The following is a 17660-nucleotide window of genomic DNA, read 5'->3' as shown; positions in this document are numbered from 1 at the left end:
ACACTTTCACGACAAAGACATTGCACTACAGCACTTGTATGAGGTGAATTGAAAAATACTATTTCTTTTGTTTATCATTTTTACAATGAAGATATTTGTAATCAGAAGTAATATAAAGTGAGTACTGTATGGGTTCTGTTTGATAATGATTCAAAACAGTGCAGACCAATGCATGTTCATTTTCATCATCTGAGTCAAATGCCACCAGCAGAGAGGTGGCATTTATATTCTGTGTTGTAACTTAAATCAATATATTTGCAAATGTAGAAAAACATCCAAAATATTTAATAAATTTCAATTGGTATTCTATTGTTTAACTGTGTGATTAAAACTGCGATTAATGATTGTGATTAATTTTTTTGAGTTAATCGCGTGAGTTAACTGCGATTAATCAACAGCCCTAGTTAAAACTGTTGTATTGGCAGTTTATGTTCTGGGATTTAGAAGAGCCTGAAGCAGAATTGCCATGTCAGTAAATATATTCATCTTGAAATACCATGAAAGTCCCAAGTTTGTGGGGTTTCCTTTACCATCACTGTGAACTTAATATGATTATCTGGTCCTGAAATCTCAGGAACAATGTGCATATCCTGCCACAAACTTTCATATGCAGTTCATCAAAAACCTTTTGTCAAGTGGTGAGGAAATTAATCTCTTATCTATCTTATGTGCATATATGGCCCCCTTTACCATAGTATCTGAACGCCTCACAATCTTCAATGTATTTCCTATCTCACAGGGTTATTGTGAGGATAAAGTACTATTATCCCCATTTTACCCCTGGGGAACTGAGACACAAAGAGGCTAGGTAACTTCCTCAAGGTCACAGAGGAAAGTCTGTGATGGGGCTGGGTCTTTTTGAACCAAGGTCTCCCAAGTCCTATCCTAGTGCCCTTACCACTGGGTAATCCTCATTCCCTATCAATATTTGACTTGAATAGTCTTTTTGAATGAATTTAGACACATGGCAATCCTGCTGTTCAACTCCCTTACTTAGTTTATCTTACTGGTTTAGGGAACAAAGTCCTGTATCAAAGTGCATGATAAAAAGCAATACTTAAAGCATGTTTTTCAGTGGCATTACTTTGTAATGGAAGGAGTCTTAAAGCAGGAGGGCTTACAGAGGTAGTATTTTCTTTAGCTCTGTATTGCTAAATGTTATATGCTGCTGATTCTCTTTTGTATGCCATATTTACTGTTTTAACTTTGTTTTTAGTGATACATTTAGGGTGAAAAAGTCACCAAAAAGATCTCCCCTCTCGGATGTGCCCTCTCAGGTAAAGTGCTATGTTTTGACATATGTCATTAGTTTTGCAAATAGAAGGAAAGTAAATTTGATGTAACATTGTTATATTTGAATAGTTGTAAGTATTGCTAAGGTTTATTAATTTTTGTCCTCCAGTTTTAAGATCAATTTGTACAATGCCTGTTAGACCTGGTATTTGTCCTAGGAATTCCAGTTGGACTGTTCAGAAATACTCTTTGGGAAATCCTTATAAAATCCTTTGGGAAATCTTATAAATATAGTAATGAACAAATACCTTTAGGATATTAGCACTCAGAAGAATTCATCTAACCCAGGGGTAGGCAACCAATGGCACACATGCCAAAGGCAGCATGCGACTTGATTTTCAGTGGCACTCACGCTGCCTGGGTCCTGGCCACCGGTCTGGGGAGCTCTGCATTTTAATTTCATTTTAAATGAAGCTGCTTAAGCATTTTTAAAACCTTATTTATTTTACCTACAACAATAGTTGAGTTATATATTATAGACTTCTAGAAAGAAACCTTCTAAAACGTTAAAATGTATTACTGGCACGCGAAACCTTAAATTAGAGTGAATAAATGAAGACTCGGCACATCACTTTTGAAAGGTTGCCGACCCCAATCTAACCTATTAGACCAGAAAAGTTTAAAGTGCACAAATAAAAAATGATATGCTGAAAGAAAAGTACAAATAATGTCCAGTGTGTTAGTCTGCTGAGTATGTGGACACAAATAGTATTTTTATTTGTCATCTTAAAGCACTGGTGGGTGGCTTTTCTTGCGGGGAGGAGTTAGCAAAGGCTGTGCCGTGTATAAGATAATAAATAGCCTTTGGCTCACTACTTTAATCTGGGACATTTCTTTTCATGCCATTGTCCACCTCCCACGTTATGTATCCTAACTTTCCCTTTCAGCTGGCTGACACTGTAGAGAGAGGGGGAGGATTCGTGACCTTTGAGGTCTGTGTTTATATTATGTGAGATCATTACCATAAGGAAAGTGTCAGGGCTAATCTACATGGTGAGTGTGGTGTTTCAAACAGCAGTACTTCAAAGCACATTACAAAACATTTACTATGGAAGCTGGGTCCAGACAGCAAGCTAGTGCACTGTAGACTGCCCTGGCTTCCCGTGCATTAACTCACCATGCAGACAAGCCCCAAAAGTCAATTGGCCTAGCCATCACGCTTGAATTCCTAGGAGACTATGCATTTTATGTGTCACTTATGTACTGATCTCCAACCGCAGATATTTCTATCTTAAATCCTGAAAATCTTTGAGCTCACATGCATGACCGTCAACTCCAAATAACGTCCATCTTTTTTTTACCTGCATCAACAGAATCTAGAAACTTTTACATACATCATAAATGATGCCATGGAAAAGATAGTATGAAAAAAGTGTTCAGTAAAGATGGCAAAGAAAATCTCCTGTGGATCCCTTGTATGCTGAAGTCTTTCCCCCAATTTCCCCTCCCAACTGAATTGCAGTTGGCACATTTCAGTACACTTAAGTCAGGATTTTCATTCTACCTCATCAACACAGCTTTGCAATATCTGTGTTCATTATAAAAAAGAGTTTCATTGTACAGATAAAGAGAGTCTAATTATTGAGACAAGTTATTCCTGGTGTAATTCCAAATGCTACAGATATGAGCTGGGTCTCTTTCCTCATTTTATATGGAGCTGTAGTAGGTAGCATGGAATTAAAACAGGAAAGGGGGGAGCGGGAGAGATAGATAAAAGAATTCAGACAAATATTTCTAACTGATGGCTCAATGCGGTAATGAAAGATAATAGATTCAGTTAACATATGTTCTCTGCAGGATTCCACTCCACTGCCTACTCCAGAAACACCCCCAGTTATATCCACCGTGGTTCATGCGACAGATGAGGAAAAACTGGCTTCTTCCGTAACCAGTCAGAAATGGACTTGCATGACTGTGGATCTGGATACAGATAAACAGGATTACCCACAACCATCCGATCTATCTACATTTGTAAATGAGACCAAGTTCAGCTCCCCTACAGAGGGTAAGCTTATAAATCACCATTCAGCTCCAGTCAATGTTTTCTTTATCAAGGAAAAGACAAAGAGTAGAGAGGAAACTGAAAGAGACTGGAAACACTCTTATTTTCAGCTGCAGATAGGACAGCAGAGCAGCACTTCAGAGCAACATATGACTAATTTTTTCTTTTTCAGTACACTTAATTATAAGTATAATCCACTGTTCAGAGCATGTTACACGTTCCCTGCTGTGTCTAAATCAGAGGGGATGGTGGCCTGCTATTCCTTCCAGCTAATGGGTTTAGGACCCAATCCAAAGTCTACTGAAATCAGTAGAAGGCTTTCCTTTGGTTTTGCTAGGCCTCTAGTACTTTAACTCAGGTGATAGAGACTTGTGTTTCAGTACTGAAGGTCCCAGCTTCAGATCTCGCCATCAGTCTCTTGGCTACATATCATCTCTCCAAACTCCTAAGCTTCAGCTTTCTTCAAGCATAAGAAATACATAAAACCCCACAATATCTAGCAGTGTGACGGTTATCTTTCACAGGCACAGTATTCATCCCCATTTCCATGTCCTGAAGGATGTGTGTCTTTTTGTATGAGGCAAATAATTGCAAGTTTGTTAGATTATTTTATATTATTATTATTTATGAACTGTGAAAGGATCAGAACCTATCCCACTTAAGTATTTCTCACTTGCATGTGTAGTCATATTGCCTTTCTTCGGACTACATGAAGGAGTAAGTCTTTGCAGGTTTTACCCTAGGGGTACATCTGATAAATGAATGTATAAATAAATACTAACCAATTTCCAACTTAGTTTATGGTTGGGGGGCTTATTTATACTTCAGAATTTTATGATCCTTTTTTATCTTGTTGGCTCTATTTCCATGGTTCTTGCCTGATCTTTTCTGCCCACATGCCCAATGTACTGTTAAAATATCATTGAATAATTTAAGGCAAAAATCTGGGGAGTTTTGCATGATTATGGGCTGCAGGACTTGGCTCTTAGGCCCAATCCTGCGAACAGTTTACACATGAGCTTAACCTGTGCATCTGAGTAACTCTGCTGACTTTAATGGTACTGCTTATGTGAACATTCAAATGCACATGTGTAAGAGTATGCAGGCTCTGGGGCTTTTGTGGGGTCTGTTGGATATCCTGTTCAGATGGTGCAATCTGAATAATCCATTCATTTTTGTTGATGTTAAATTATAACTAAATGTATCTATTTTGACTTCATTGTGTGATGTTAATGTTTCCTCCTTAAAGAAAAAGTGAGCCAAAAATGATTTTTTGAACAAACAACATAATGTATGGATGCACTAAAACCATCATTTCAGCTCTCAGACTGGTAACAGAAAGTGAACAGAGTTCCTAATTAAATGCTAATCATCCTGCTTCAGAAGCGTTGCTGGGTGGTGTGTTCAGAGTTTCAGATTACATGTTAATTATAATCAACAGTGATTCCTCTTTTGAGGTCATTTAAAATAATCATGATTTCCACTGACTGTTCTGTTCATGCTGCTTTGAGAAATCTAAGTAATTCAAGAGATGTTTCTTAATACAGCAGTTTATACCACTCTTGATACTGTTGTGACTGTCCTCCTATAACCAAGAGCTACCTTTGTACAGATAGATCTTTGCAGTCAAACAATACATAGTGCTCAGACTCATGCATATCACTTCGGCACTTTGTTAATACATTGGAGTTGCCCTCCATCTTGCCATCCACTATAAGTATTGTCAAGATCCCTCCCCCACTCTGAACGCTAGGATACAGATCTGGGGACCTGCATGAAAACCTCCTAAGCTTATCTTTACCAGTTTAGGTCAAAACTTCCCCAAGGTACAAAATATTCCACCCTTTGTCCTTGGATTGGCCACTACCACCACCAAACAAATACTGGTTACTGGGGAAGAGCTGTTTGGAAACGTCTTTCCCCCCAAATACTTCCCAAAACCTTGCACCCCACTTCCTGGACAAGGTTTGGTAAAAAGCCTCACCAATTTGCCTAGGTGACTACAGACCCAGACACTTGGATCTTAAGAACAATGAACAATCCTCCCAACACTTGCACCCCCCCTTTCCTGGGAAATGTTGGATAAAAAGCCTCACCAATTTGCATAGGTGACCACAGACCCAAACCCTTGGATCTGAGAACAATGAAAAAGCATTCAGTTTTCTTACAAGAAGACTTTTAATAGAAATAGGAGTAAATAGAAATAAAGAAATCCCCTCTGTAAAATCAGGATGGTAGATACCTTACAGGGTAATTAGATTCAAAACATAGAGAATCCCTCTAGGCAAAACCTTAAGTTACAAAAAAGATACACAGACAGAAATAGTTATTCTATTCAGCACAATTCTTTTCTCAGCCATTTAAAGAAATCATAATCTAACACACACCTAGCTAGATTACTTACTAAAAGTTCTAAGACTCCATTCCTGGTCTATCCCCGACAAAAGCAGCATATAGACAGACACACAGACCCTTTGTTTTTTTCCCTCCTCCCAGCTTTTGAAAGTATCTTGTCTCCTCACTGGTCATTTTGGTCAGGTGCCAGCAAGGTTACCTTTAGCTTGTTAATCCTTTACAGGTGAGAGGAGTTTTCCTCTGGCCAGGAGGGATTTTAAAGGGGTTTACCCTTCCCTTTATATTTATGACAAGTATGTTTGAAACCACTGAGAGCAGTGAGACAAAAGAATAATCTTTAATGAGCCACGTTATTTGTTTTGTTTCTAGTTGATGTATCTTAATCCACAAACTGTCTTTTGTGTCAAATAGGGTTAAATATCAATCAACCTAAAAATCAAACCCTTTGGATTACAGCTGCAAGAGTGGGGATTAAGCAGATGCAGGGTTGTTATTATTAGGGCCAGCAGAGGACACTGACAGTATGTCTCCTGGCTATAAAGAACATTGGTATATATTGTTACAGATTGTTTCCCAGTGTTTAAGAACCAGTTTGTAAGACTTCACTGTAATATATGAAGTGATAACAAATGGAGAAAGGCATTTCTAAGCATTTGATGTTGTTTTGTCTTATAGTTAATAGTTCCTCCAAAACGTCTTCCTCGGGTTCTGTTTTTCTTTCATTTTACTCTTAATGTCATTTTTTGTGTGGTTGTTTGTTTTTTTTGCTCTAGCTAGAAAGAAGCATGTATTTCATATGGTAGGCTTTTCCTCCTTGTTTGATTGCCTGTTACCATTAAAAATAGACCATGGGATGCCAAACACCTCAATTTACTGAACCTGCTATAGCAGGATTCCCTTCAGCAAAAAGATTAATGGATACAATATCCTAAACTTCACCTATTGCAATTTTTCTTAAATGTATGGCCTGTGAAATGCATGAATTTTCAAAAACATGCTATTTATACCCAGAGAGACTTTTAACTAGAAGAGAAGTTAACAATATTTGTGGGCATTTTTTAGCATCTGAATTTCTGCACAAATGCCCTCTAATATTGTTTTCATAGTGAGATTTTCACTTTTCAAAATAATTAAGACATTTACACTAGTCTTGGGGAAAAACAGCCTAATTTATTTTAAAAATATCTACCTGACATAGGCCCTTATTCAGAATGTCGTCACAGTTCAGGAAGTGTATTTAAGCACATGCTTAAATCCCAGTCACTTGTTTTTTACTATACAGAAATAGAATTAAGCATGTGATTCAGTGATTTCCTGAATTGGGCCCATAGGAAGAGAACTGACTTACTGTGTGGAACATAACAAACTACAAAGCTGAATAAAAATAAACAATTTTGAGGCATGAATATTATTTAACAAGAATCCTTAATTTTTATCTTCAGGAAACAAACTCACCATTGTGTTAGAGTGTTTCTCTGAACATCAGTGGTGACTGGATTTAGATGCAAAATCTGAGATACATTTGTTGTACCTATCAATCTTTTTTTACTGCTTTGTCCTATTGCCTTTTTGTATTTGCATGATCAGACCTTACACCCTGTATTTGTTGCATTTATCTTCTGTTCTGTCAGCAGTTTCTTTGTCTCTGTGTGTGTCTATATCAGTACACTGTCGAGTGACCAGGGTTTGCAAGAAGTGCTTGTTAATTCTTATTGTATAATTAAGGGATTTGAAATAGTAGAGCAACAAAAGGTTTTTTAGAGGTTAGGGCAGGGCTTCTCTGTAAATACTCAGGCTTTGAACTGTCCCTTGTAACTAAAATTTGAAAATAAGTGTATCTATGCTACCGTCCTATCCGTCACCAAATAAGCATATGGATGGTTTATCCATTTTTTAATATCAAGGAATAAGATCATCATCATTCCCAATTAAAAACTGCATGGCTTTACTATGAGTGGAATCATTTGATTACTTGTCATCTTGCAATCTTCTTTCTTTCAATAGAAGAAATAGCTATCAAGACTACATCAAAATATTTTCAACGATTTGTAATGTGACACAGCACTTCAGATACCATATACTGGAGTGTTTCACAGGGCTCTGCAATTTTAGTAAAGCCACTGGGGTCTGTAATAGAATCCTGAACAAAGGAAGCAGATTAATCTGGAGTTTTATAGGAAAATTGATTCATAATGACTTGCACCAAATTCTGCCTTTGGCTATGCCATGTTGATTGACAGCTGAAAATCAAGGCACAAGTGTCTCTGTGTATTTTGTTTGTAGGGCCTGTTAGAAAAAGCATCAATAATAAAGCTGCAGGCCAGGGTGACACTTAGCAACAAGCTGCCAAGATTTCATTCACACATGCAAAAATTATATCCCCCCACCCCATGCATGAGAACATTTCTCTTTGTTTCTGTTACAGAGCTGGAATATGGCAACTCATATGAAATAGAATATATGGAGAAAATAGGCTCCTCCTTGCCGGTAAGTTTTCACTCTCAAATTTTCATTTACATTTATTTACACGCTGTAGTCATTATTTGTTGCTGTGATAATGCTGTATGGATAGTTCCCTGCTACACAGTGAATTAACTGTACATCTGCAGCAGATTGTAAACACGGTTCTTTCTAGTCAGCGTAGTCAAGTAAATTGCACGTGCTTTATTGTCCTTATCCTTATAGAAGTTATTTAATCTTTTTAATGTTAAGGTTTAGTTTCACTTCTTGGAGAAGTAAAGGTATTCAATACTTCAAGCCGTAGCAAGTGCAGAGCACTCTATGTTGGGTTACCAAACAATGTATGGAAATCTTTAACTCTCCAAAACCATGACTCAAGCTTTTATGAAAAGAAATGATGAGGACTCTCTTCAAAACAAAGACTTACTGTAAAATATGGGAATAAAGTACTTTATAACATCAACATTTTTTGCTTAACTTGTATTCACTCGATTAATTAGATAGTATTAATAAGCTTCAAATGTCTGAATTTCCCACAGTGCTTATAAGAATGAAACAGTCTGTTAGTGTGGAGACTCTTGGGTGTTCAATCTGATGAGATAAAGAAGGTTCTGATTACATTTTTGATAACACTTTGTCAGCGAATGCGATATAACCCATTCAAAAAGAACAGGTGCAGAACAGTACCTGAATTCTAATTAATCCCAAATGATAGTGGAGGAACTAATAAAAATTGTGAACTACACAGTCTGTGCTGTGGTCAGCAGCTTTTCTAAAATAGGCTGTTCTTTTAATACTTCCACTATGTCGTAGCACCATAGGGAGTGCTATGCTGCAGAACATAGGTTCTGCAAAACCTATGAATTTTTTCAAAAGAGAAATGGAATTTGTCAGTCACTGGGTCACTTGAGGCAATGAATTAACCTTAACGGAGAATGGAAAGTTGGATGATAATTATTTCCTTTTCTTTTGACAGCAGGATGGCAGCACCCTGAAGAAGCAATCTTTGTACCTTGTATTTGATGCACAGCAGGAAAGTCCAGTCAAATCTCCTCTGGTCAGACTATCTGATTCTACAACTCCATGTTCAGGGTACATCACTGCAAAAAAAAACAACCCACAACCCCCGCCCCCCCCACACACACAGCAAACAACAAACAAAAACATTTAATAATAAAAGGACTGTTAGGAAAAGGATAACAGTAAAATTATTTCCAGTCAGGCGTGCTTCTGTTGTGTGCTTTAGTTTTTGTCTGTTTTCTTTAAAACACAATCTATATCTATTAAACGTATAGAGTCCCACCTAAGTTCCTTCTAAGCGGCAGGTCCATGCAGCAGACTATAAAGGGCCATGCAGGCACACAGCCACAGGGGCCTGGAAAGGAGAGAGGTAGGGGGTGGCTGGAGAGGGGAGCAAGTTGGGGTGTGCAGGGCTGCCACGGGCCTCTCCCCTGACCCCGGAGCTGCTGCCGGCGGGAAGAGGCATCTCTCCTCCGGTCCCGGAGCTGCTGCCGGCGGGAAGAGGCATCTCTCCTCCGGCCCCGGAGCTGCTGCTGGTGGGAAGAGGCACCTCTCCCCCGGAGCTGCTGCCAGCAGGAAGAAGCACCTCTCCCCCGGAGCTGCTGCGGTCAGGAAGAGGCTCCTCTCCCCCAGAGCTGCTGCCAGCAGGGAGAGAGCTAGGGGGAGTCCTCTGACTCTAGTCCCGGGGCAGCCTGTACCCCAAACTCCTCATCCCCAGCCCCACCTCAGAGACCGCACCCCCTACTGGGAGCCCTCACCACTCACACATCTTAACCCTCTGCCCCAGCCCTGATCCCACTCCCGCACTCTGAACCTCTCAGCCCCACCCCTGCCACACATGACTTCCATATTGGTGCACATAACAAAATTCATTCCATACATGGATATAAAAAATTAGAGGGAACATTGGGTCCAACTGTCCCTTGTTACACCAGTCAGTGGAGTAATGGAGTGGAGAATAAGGATATATATTTCTGTTGCATAGTCATGATGATTACTTTAAAGTCTTCAGTGAAGACTATGCTGTGCCTTCAGTGTAGATTATGGTTCTCTACTTACATTTTTTCTTCATTATTAAGGATAGTTTCATTTCAGTATGTTCCTCGTATTGTAATTCTTCATTTGGCATTCCTAAACTTGTTTTTCTGAACAATTAATCCATTTTTAAATTATGTATCTTAAGGGTTTTTGTTTATTTTTAGAAATGGCGTTGTCCCGGGGGTTAAACTGCTGCTACGTAACAATTTTTATTTGATAGAGATTTATGTAGAAGTGAGAAATAAGTGCAAAGTGATGTGAGGGATGTGCATGTACTCATTGATCTAATCCAGTAGTACAGGGTTTATCCAGATTTCTTTTGGGTACTACTCTGAAAACATTTCTCAAAATCTTGCAAGATATATTGCTATAATTCAACCTTATGTCAATTATCCTAATTTATCAAGCTCTTGTGAAGATGAGAACATGACAGTTTAACTGAAGAGGATTTGCTGTGTTTTTAGCAGAGACTGGGCTTTTAGCCTAATCTGAAAACATATACACTATCTATCTGATCCCAGATCAAGTTTCGAGGAAACTGAAGCCCAGCTATCCTCTGGAATGAAAATACAACACCCAGGTTCCCGGGTTCTAACCGCCAGCCAAGATATGCACTTACAGTCAACTGACAAATCAAAACAGAAAGAACTGGAGCCCATGAGTTTAGGAACAGCTTCAGACACCATTGAAATAGTAAGTAATATATGAGAAGAGTGATGGAAACATTCTCCCAAAAAGCAATCTTCCCATGTCTTAAGAGAGGAGAACATACAGACTGTGCAATTATAACATGCGTAGAGCTAGACGAAAACTTACGGAGTGAGAATATGAAAACCCCAAATGGAAACTACTTAACCAGAACAAACTAAAAAGCAAGATCACTTGCTGAGAAATTTAGCATCTTTAGCTTTATGCCTTTTCACATTAATCATAAGGATGAAAGGTCACTTTTAAGAAGTGCCTCCAACGTTGTGCTTGCAAAATTGCATGGGCAATCTTTCACCTGAGCAAAACCAGCCTTTGCTCTTCCAGACCATGTAACTAACCAGGAAGGTTTCAGTGCACAATGTGTGCCCAAATCTACATGGCCAAACATCATTCCCGTGGGTTTTAGTCTCTATTGATAGACATGCTTAATTTCCATTGGCAATAACAGGGTTTGATGGGACACCAGTGAGGGAATTGATCCCCATTTTGGCCAAACAGAATACTGTTAGAATTGAGAAAAGTTGTCCTGGTTCTTATCTTAAGCTCAAATGTATGTTTGTGATCAGTTCTTACAGGCAGATATTCTCAATAGCTTATTTGTTATAAGGATTTTTGTTATGTTTTAACCTGAGAAATGTAAATATATAGGCTGTGCCCGTGTTTTCTCGGGGGGATCTTGTATGAAAATATGTGGAATTGCTTTGTGAGTGTAGCATATCTGTTGTGATGTTTTAAAGCATTAATAGATGATGAACAGATATTTCTCATTTTCTGATAAATTGCCAATTGTTTTGATATTATGCTGTACTGGAAGTGAGAGACTTTGTTAGAAATCTGCGCTTTTGAACTCAATCTAGTTCCCAGTGGACTCAGTGTAAAGACTTTGAGTCTTACTTCGAAGGCTGTAGCTGCTTCTAGACTTTAGAGCACTGGTTCTCAAACTTTTGAATATTATGGATAGATTCTCTGAAGGACCCCCAGTTTTCCCCGGCACTTGGACATATAAGGAAGAACGACAGTATTAAGGAGACAAAGTTAAAATACACTCACTTTATAATGCAACAGGCATGGCTACTGAGTTACATCTCTGTAGATTGTGTATTTGTGGTTTTGAGTTCCTGTCCTTGGGCAGGGGATTTCACATTTATTAGCCTGAAGACTCTGCTCTTCGAGTGGAGCTTCCATTGCTCTAATCTCAACAGGTGAACACTGTGATTCTGACCTCCGGTGTGTTTGAGACCTCTCTAATCTTGGTGGCATCTGCAAATTTGATCATAATTGAGTTAATACCAAAGGAACAAAAAGACATATTGTCGTGAGTGCAAAAAGTTGTTTGGGGATCGTTTTAGTTGAATTGGTCAAAGAAACTCTGAAACTCCTGTGAGAATCCTGGACTGAGCGCAAATACATTTGTTAGTCTCTAAGGTGCCACAAGTACTCCTTTTCTTCTTTCAACTTACAGGAAGTTTCTTTGCTTTAAGACAAACACAACGTGGTGACTGTCTGACAGAAAATTGACTGCCAATTGTCATAGAAGTATCTAAAAGTGGTCCATGGACCGCAGTTTGAGAACCATTGCTTTAGAGGCTTTAACATCATTTATTTCATTCTTCATACTCAAATTTTTAATTGATAACTGATTTTCATTGTATTTATTTCTGCTTGGCTATGCATGTGTGCCAGAAAGAAAATGTTACTGAAGGCAGTAAACAAACGTTTGAAGCAAATCTATGGTTTTCAGCCTGAGCCACTTTGGCAGCCTCTGTTATTTGTTCTATATCCTCCTTACCCTTCAGACAACTCCTGAGGACTCCTTTGTCTCTGCTGATGCTCTTCTCAGTAGGATATCACATCAAACATCAATATGTGATCAGCTTGAATATCTAGAACCTGACTTAGCAGAAAAGAACCCCCCCGTATTTGCTCAGAAACTTCAGGTTTGTAGCAGAAATGTAAATACCAGTGTTCCTTTCTTAAGTTTCTCTAAACACCAGTAGAGAACACAATTCACTATCTTAAAAAAAAAAAAAAAAGTTAATTAAAGAAAAATTCAGGCCCTCTTCAAAGTACCTTTTGCCTTTCAGAAACTTTTAAGAGATAGTGAGATTTGGACTTAACTTTCTGAACAAATAAGTTAGTTTCTCTAACTCTTGTGTTCTAACACTGCTGAACAGTCTCAATTCGATAATCTCACTAACTGTGTTTTAGTACAACATATTATAAAATAAAACTCTTATTTTGAGTCCTGCATTCAATCTTAAATGTGGAGGATTAACTTGACTGAGTACACTTTACTTTGGTGGGCCAGTAAGCACAGAGACAGTTTCAGAGATGTAGGGCCTAATTCTGCTCTCAGGTACACCAGGGTAAATCCAGAGTAACCTCATTAACATCAGCGGAGTCACATTGGTGCTAAAACCAGGTAAAATGAGAGTTAGGTGTTGTTTTTGTGATTGTGTTTAACTTGTCATTTGACTTGGCTTCCTCTGACAAAAGGAAATCTCTCTGGAGAGTAGGTTTACGTGTATCACGGCAGATTTTCCAAATAGCCAATGCAAATTTACATTTCAAAACTGCTAAGTAATGTTGAATAAAAAATGACAGCAATCATAAATACAGTGAATAGTGAAAGGGAAAAACAATTAGCATGACAAAGAAATAATTTTGTCTAGTTGGGCATCATAATTGAAAAACATTTATCCCACCCAAAAAGTTGTTAACACTTAGTCTCTAGTGAAAGAGTTTCTGGATATAAATATCTCAAAACTACCTGAAAACTTGCTTTTGTGTTCTGCTGATGTTTTAATCATGAAAGGAACACTGAATGTGTGTTACCCAAAAATTATCATGATACATTAAAATTCATTCTCTGTGTGTGTAAAACATTTACATCATGTTCTTAATACATTTTTTTCTGTGGATTGCTTAAAACCATCTGACAGGAGGAGTTAGAGTTTGCTGCAATGAGGATAGAAGCACTGACGCTAGCCAGACAGATTACCTTGTCTTCTTTCTGCTCCTTAGATACCGAGGTATCTGTTTTATGCCTGCAATGTGTGTGTGTGTGCACAGATAAAGAACCAGAGTGCTGCTTTTTCTTTAACAACAAGGTAACTAAGCCTCTCTGAGTGACGTTTGAAGCTGTGTGCACCTCAGTACATATGACACCAAAGAGCATGCTGATAGCCTCACTCAACACAAAAATGCTGTCACCCGCTCCACTCACAGAACAATTCTACTTCCAAAGTTGACTGAAGATCTGGAGGCAAAAGGCCGTCATATAAAACAGGGGACAGCCAAATTCTGCCTTTTAGATGATCATGTGTTTGTATTTGAGATCGGGATTGGTCTAAAGTGTTTGCTGGCAAAATAAATAAGAAAGTTTTTGAATAGAGTATTACAAATTCTGGCTAGCGGTGCATTTTGCCCTTTACAGGTCATTTAAGCATGAGATCTAATAACTTGACCCTAAAACTTAAAAAGTTCAATCTACCCACACTTCAGGTTTCTGAAGAACGGGATTCAAATGATTTTGAATGACCTCAAAGGCTCTCACGGGAAAGAGCCTCCCCAGCATAAATCGACTTTATTCATTAAGATCTAAAGATTTTCTGTATTGATACTTCTACAGCATGCTGGCTAGTGCCATGTCAGTGTGATGCATCATCAGAGTGACACTGCTCCAGTGATGCATGTGATCTCCCCTGTGTTTGAAACGAGACTGAAATGTGATCTCTGATGTAGTATCTTTGATGTTTAGTACAAAACATTGCACCTGTCTAGGAAGACCCTTATGATGCTTTTAACAAAAAGCTCACAGCAACCCCACGAGTTTTATCTTGGTGGTATACGTCGAAAATGGTATCAACTGAATGGAATGCTGACAGGACAACAGCAAACTGCTAACATGAGACATTTATTTCCATATCAGGAGAATGTTATTCTGCCTTGTTGTTCTCCAGTGACCTTTCTTTTCTTACAGTAAATGATTAATAAATAAGTCATTGGGAGGCCCCAACTAATTCCTTTAATATTTAAGTGGCAGCTGTTCACTGCACCATAACTGCATTTTGACTGGCTGAGAGATTAGACTTAATCTGTGCTTTAATCAATCATAAGATAGTCGGTTCATAAAAGTATGTCTCTTTCGATAGGGTACTGTACTGTACTTTTATGGATTAACTGATGGCCAGTTAGAACAAGTTTAGCTTATGTTGGTAAATAGTGGCCTGTGATGCAATTGTCTAAGTGACTAATGGCTATTTCATTTCGGGTAATGAATGGTATAAAAAGATAGTAAGTAATTAATTCCCTGTGGAAATATGAATGTTTCTGAGTATGTGGGCTTCTGTTTTTAGTGAAGCCGGTGGGAAGCTTCACTGTTGACTTGAATGGTAGCAGGTTTGGGCCCAACTTTCTGATTAGAAACAGAAGGAATAAGGGTTGAAATGATAAATGGCATTTTCCCAGTGGGAGTAAAATACCTGCGATTAGTTTTACTGCTCTGAATCCAGAAAAATGTGCGTATTTTTATATACATCTATAACTAAGGCATAGTGATGTCTTTAGCTGAATGATACAGATGTCATGGTAGGTTGAGAAGGACTTTTGTCCTTGGTTAACTTTAGTCTTTAAGTAGATCTTGCTAATATCAAATTAGCCCATGATGATAACCCTTGTGACTAACACTGAGTGTCTTATAGTGACTGATGGACTCAATGTAGATTAAATATAATAGGATACACCAGATGACTGCAGTGACTTAAATCCAGAGGCTACTGAGGATAGACAGAGGATACTGGCTGTCAGGAATACTTTCTGAAAGGCACTGAATATTTTCTTAATATGGTATCAATATATTTATAACTGTGGTGCATATCGATGTAAAATCTTGCAACATCTTTTTAATAAAAACAAAACTACCTTTCACATTGATTAAGTTACATCTAAATCAGAAACTCAAGCATTAAGTGCTAATCTAAAAATGATAACGCTTGAATCATAATATTACTGGGCAGTAGGAATTAGTCCTTTTTGTTCAGATGAAGATTGGCTTTTGTGAGAGGAGACGTTGGGTCTGGTCCTGACCTCCTGAAATCAGTGTGAGTTTTGTTAGTGACTTCAGCAGGATAGGGCCCTTTTTCTTCAGTCTCCAAAGATGGAAACAATGCAGACAGTCTCTTCTCAGATACAACTGAAAAATAAGAATGAAAACAGTCAAAGGAAAAGAACTGTTACTGGCAAATGTGGCTTCAGCCTCCCAGTGCTAAGATAGCTGAACACAGCTAGGCCGAACAATCTAGGACTGTTGAACAGCCTTGTGTGTCCAGCTCCCATTTTTTGTGTAGGCAGGACAGGTCTCAGAAAGCGTCTGTGTCAGCCGCTCAAGAATAGCTGAGGTAGGAACATGTAAAGCTATGGTGTTGAAATCAGCACTTCTCTTGTGTAAATTAGAGAAACCAATGGAAAAAGGGTGTTGGCAGTAAGAGAAGCAATATTCATAATTGTTTTGAGAGGACAGAGGTAGCAAAAGTTTAAGGGGTGTAAGTTTTCATACAAAACCTTCCTTTTTCTGCACAGTCATGCTTGCAAAATTGGGCCCACGTTTTTGGGCCCACAGTTTAACCTGAGTGGAAGCACAAATCACGTAGTTAAAAGGTGTGATTATTCCACTTTTTGCCCATCGTACATTTGTGAGTGCGAAAATATTGCTGCAAAAGGAAAGCCAGACCTCAGCCCAGCTAAATGGATAAATTTTATGTGAATATTATAGTAATTTCTTCCATTTCATTTCAGTGCCCATGCATATCTTTGTTTCCTTGGAATTCTTTTGTGAGCTGGGATTTGTGTAGCTGGTAAATCAAAGTGTATCAGGTCACATTCCTAATTAAATACCTGAATTCTAGAAGCGATGCTTGACAAAGGAAATGTATATGCTTCCCAGTTACTTACACTAAGATTTCAGTGACCCACATGTAACATTAATTCCCCTGCAGAGTCTAATCCCTCTGTGTAAGGGTCAGTGATTTATAAAGCCCTGTGCTTGTAATTGCCCTAATTAACTTTTTATCTTTTTAGTGGTGATGGTACTGTTGTTAGGTGCTGAATTCATAGTTCTGACAGTATTATTTTATATGAATACTGTAGATTTATTGGTCGAATTATCATTTTCTCAGCTCTTAAAAAGGAAAATTTTGGCAAAAGCATAATTCAATAAATATATCAGCAACGTGTCTAACAGAGTATAAGAAAGAACAATGACCATTTGCGGTGTTACAGATGAAGCATTTTTAAATGTCTCCTCCTCTTCTCCCTTTCTCAGACTTTTTCCTTATCTTGGCAGTTTCTGTGTCCCCCATCCCATCTGTATCAGAAGTAGGGCTTGTGCCTGCTACCACAGCGAAGGTTTTCTAACAGTTACTTCGGGAAAACATAACAATAAAGTTCTGAGGGCTTTAGTCTAGGCTGGTTATCAGTGTCCTCACAAACATGCTGTGCCAATGGCCTGTCCCACTCCAGTGGTTTGGTCTGAGAGAGACAAAGTCCCCTGCATCTGAAGATTGATACTCTCTTTCCCAGTCTGTTTTCTTTATCACTTAACAGAAAATTCATCCATTGACTGATGCAATTCCAATGTTTAGGCTTCCTTTTTGAATGATAGTTTTCAATAGTTGTGTTCCTTTATAGACAACACAGCCATGGCTGACCCCTATATTTACCATGATCAATTAATCCGATCTCCTGTATTTCAGTTCAGAGGGGCATATGAAACCCACTCGGAGAA

At 38.4% G+C, this 17660-nt stretch overlaps 1 protein-coding gene across 10 annotated transcripts in view; it reads left to right on the top strand.

The window, feature by feature from the left end:
• The window catches only part of TACC2 (transforming acidic coiled-coil containing protein 2), a 144814-nt gene that overhangs the window by 104366 nt on the left and 22788 nt on the right, over positions 1–17660 (top strand). For 5 of the 10 annotated variants that reach the window (XM_073354170.2, XM_073354173.2, XM_073354179.2 and 2 more), the window contains 6 exons: positions 1217–1277; positions 3091–3298; positions 8076–8137; positions 9087–9202; positions 10690–10861; positions 12673–12813. In XM_073354170.2, coding sequence (XP_073210271.1) covers positions 1217–1277; positions 3091–3298; positions 8076–8137; positions 9087–9202; positions 10690–10861; positions 12673–12813 — 760 coding nt within the window. The remainder of the gene's footprint in view (positions 1–1216; positions 1278–3090; positions 3299–8075; positions 8138–9086; positions 9203–10689; positions 10862–12672; positions 12814–17660) is intronic. The other 5 variants (XM_073354176.2, XM_073354177.2, XM_073354175.2 and 2 more) reach the window with 4 other exon arrangements.

The sequence above is a fragment of the Lepidochelys kempii genome, chromosome 7 (genome assembly GCF_965140285.1).
Source record: "Lepidochelys kempii isolate rLepKem1 chromosome 7, rLepKem1.hap1, whole genome shotgun sequence".
Classification (NCBI taxonomy): Eukaryota; Metazoa; Chordata; order Testudines; family Cheloniidae; genus Lepidochelys; species Lepidochelys kempii.
The sequence above is the reverse complement of the archived record's forward strand: the minus strand, read 5'-3'. Positions and strand labels throughout refer to the sequence as shown.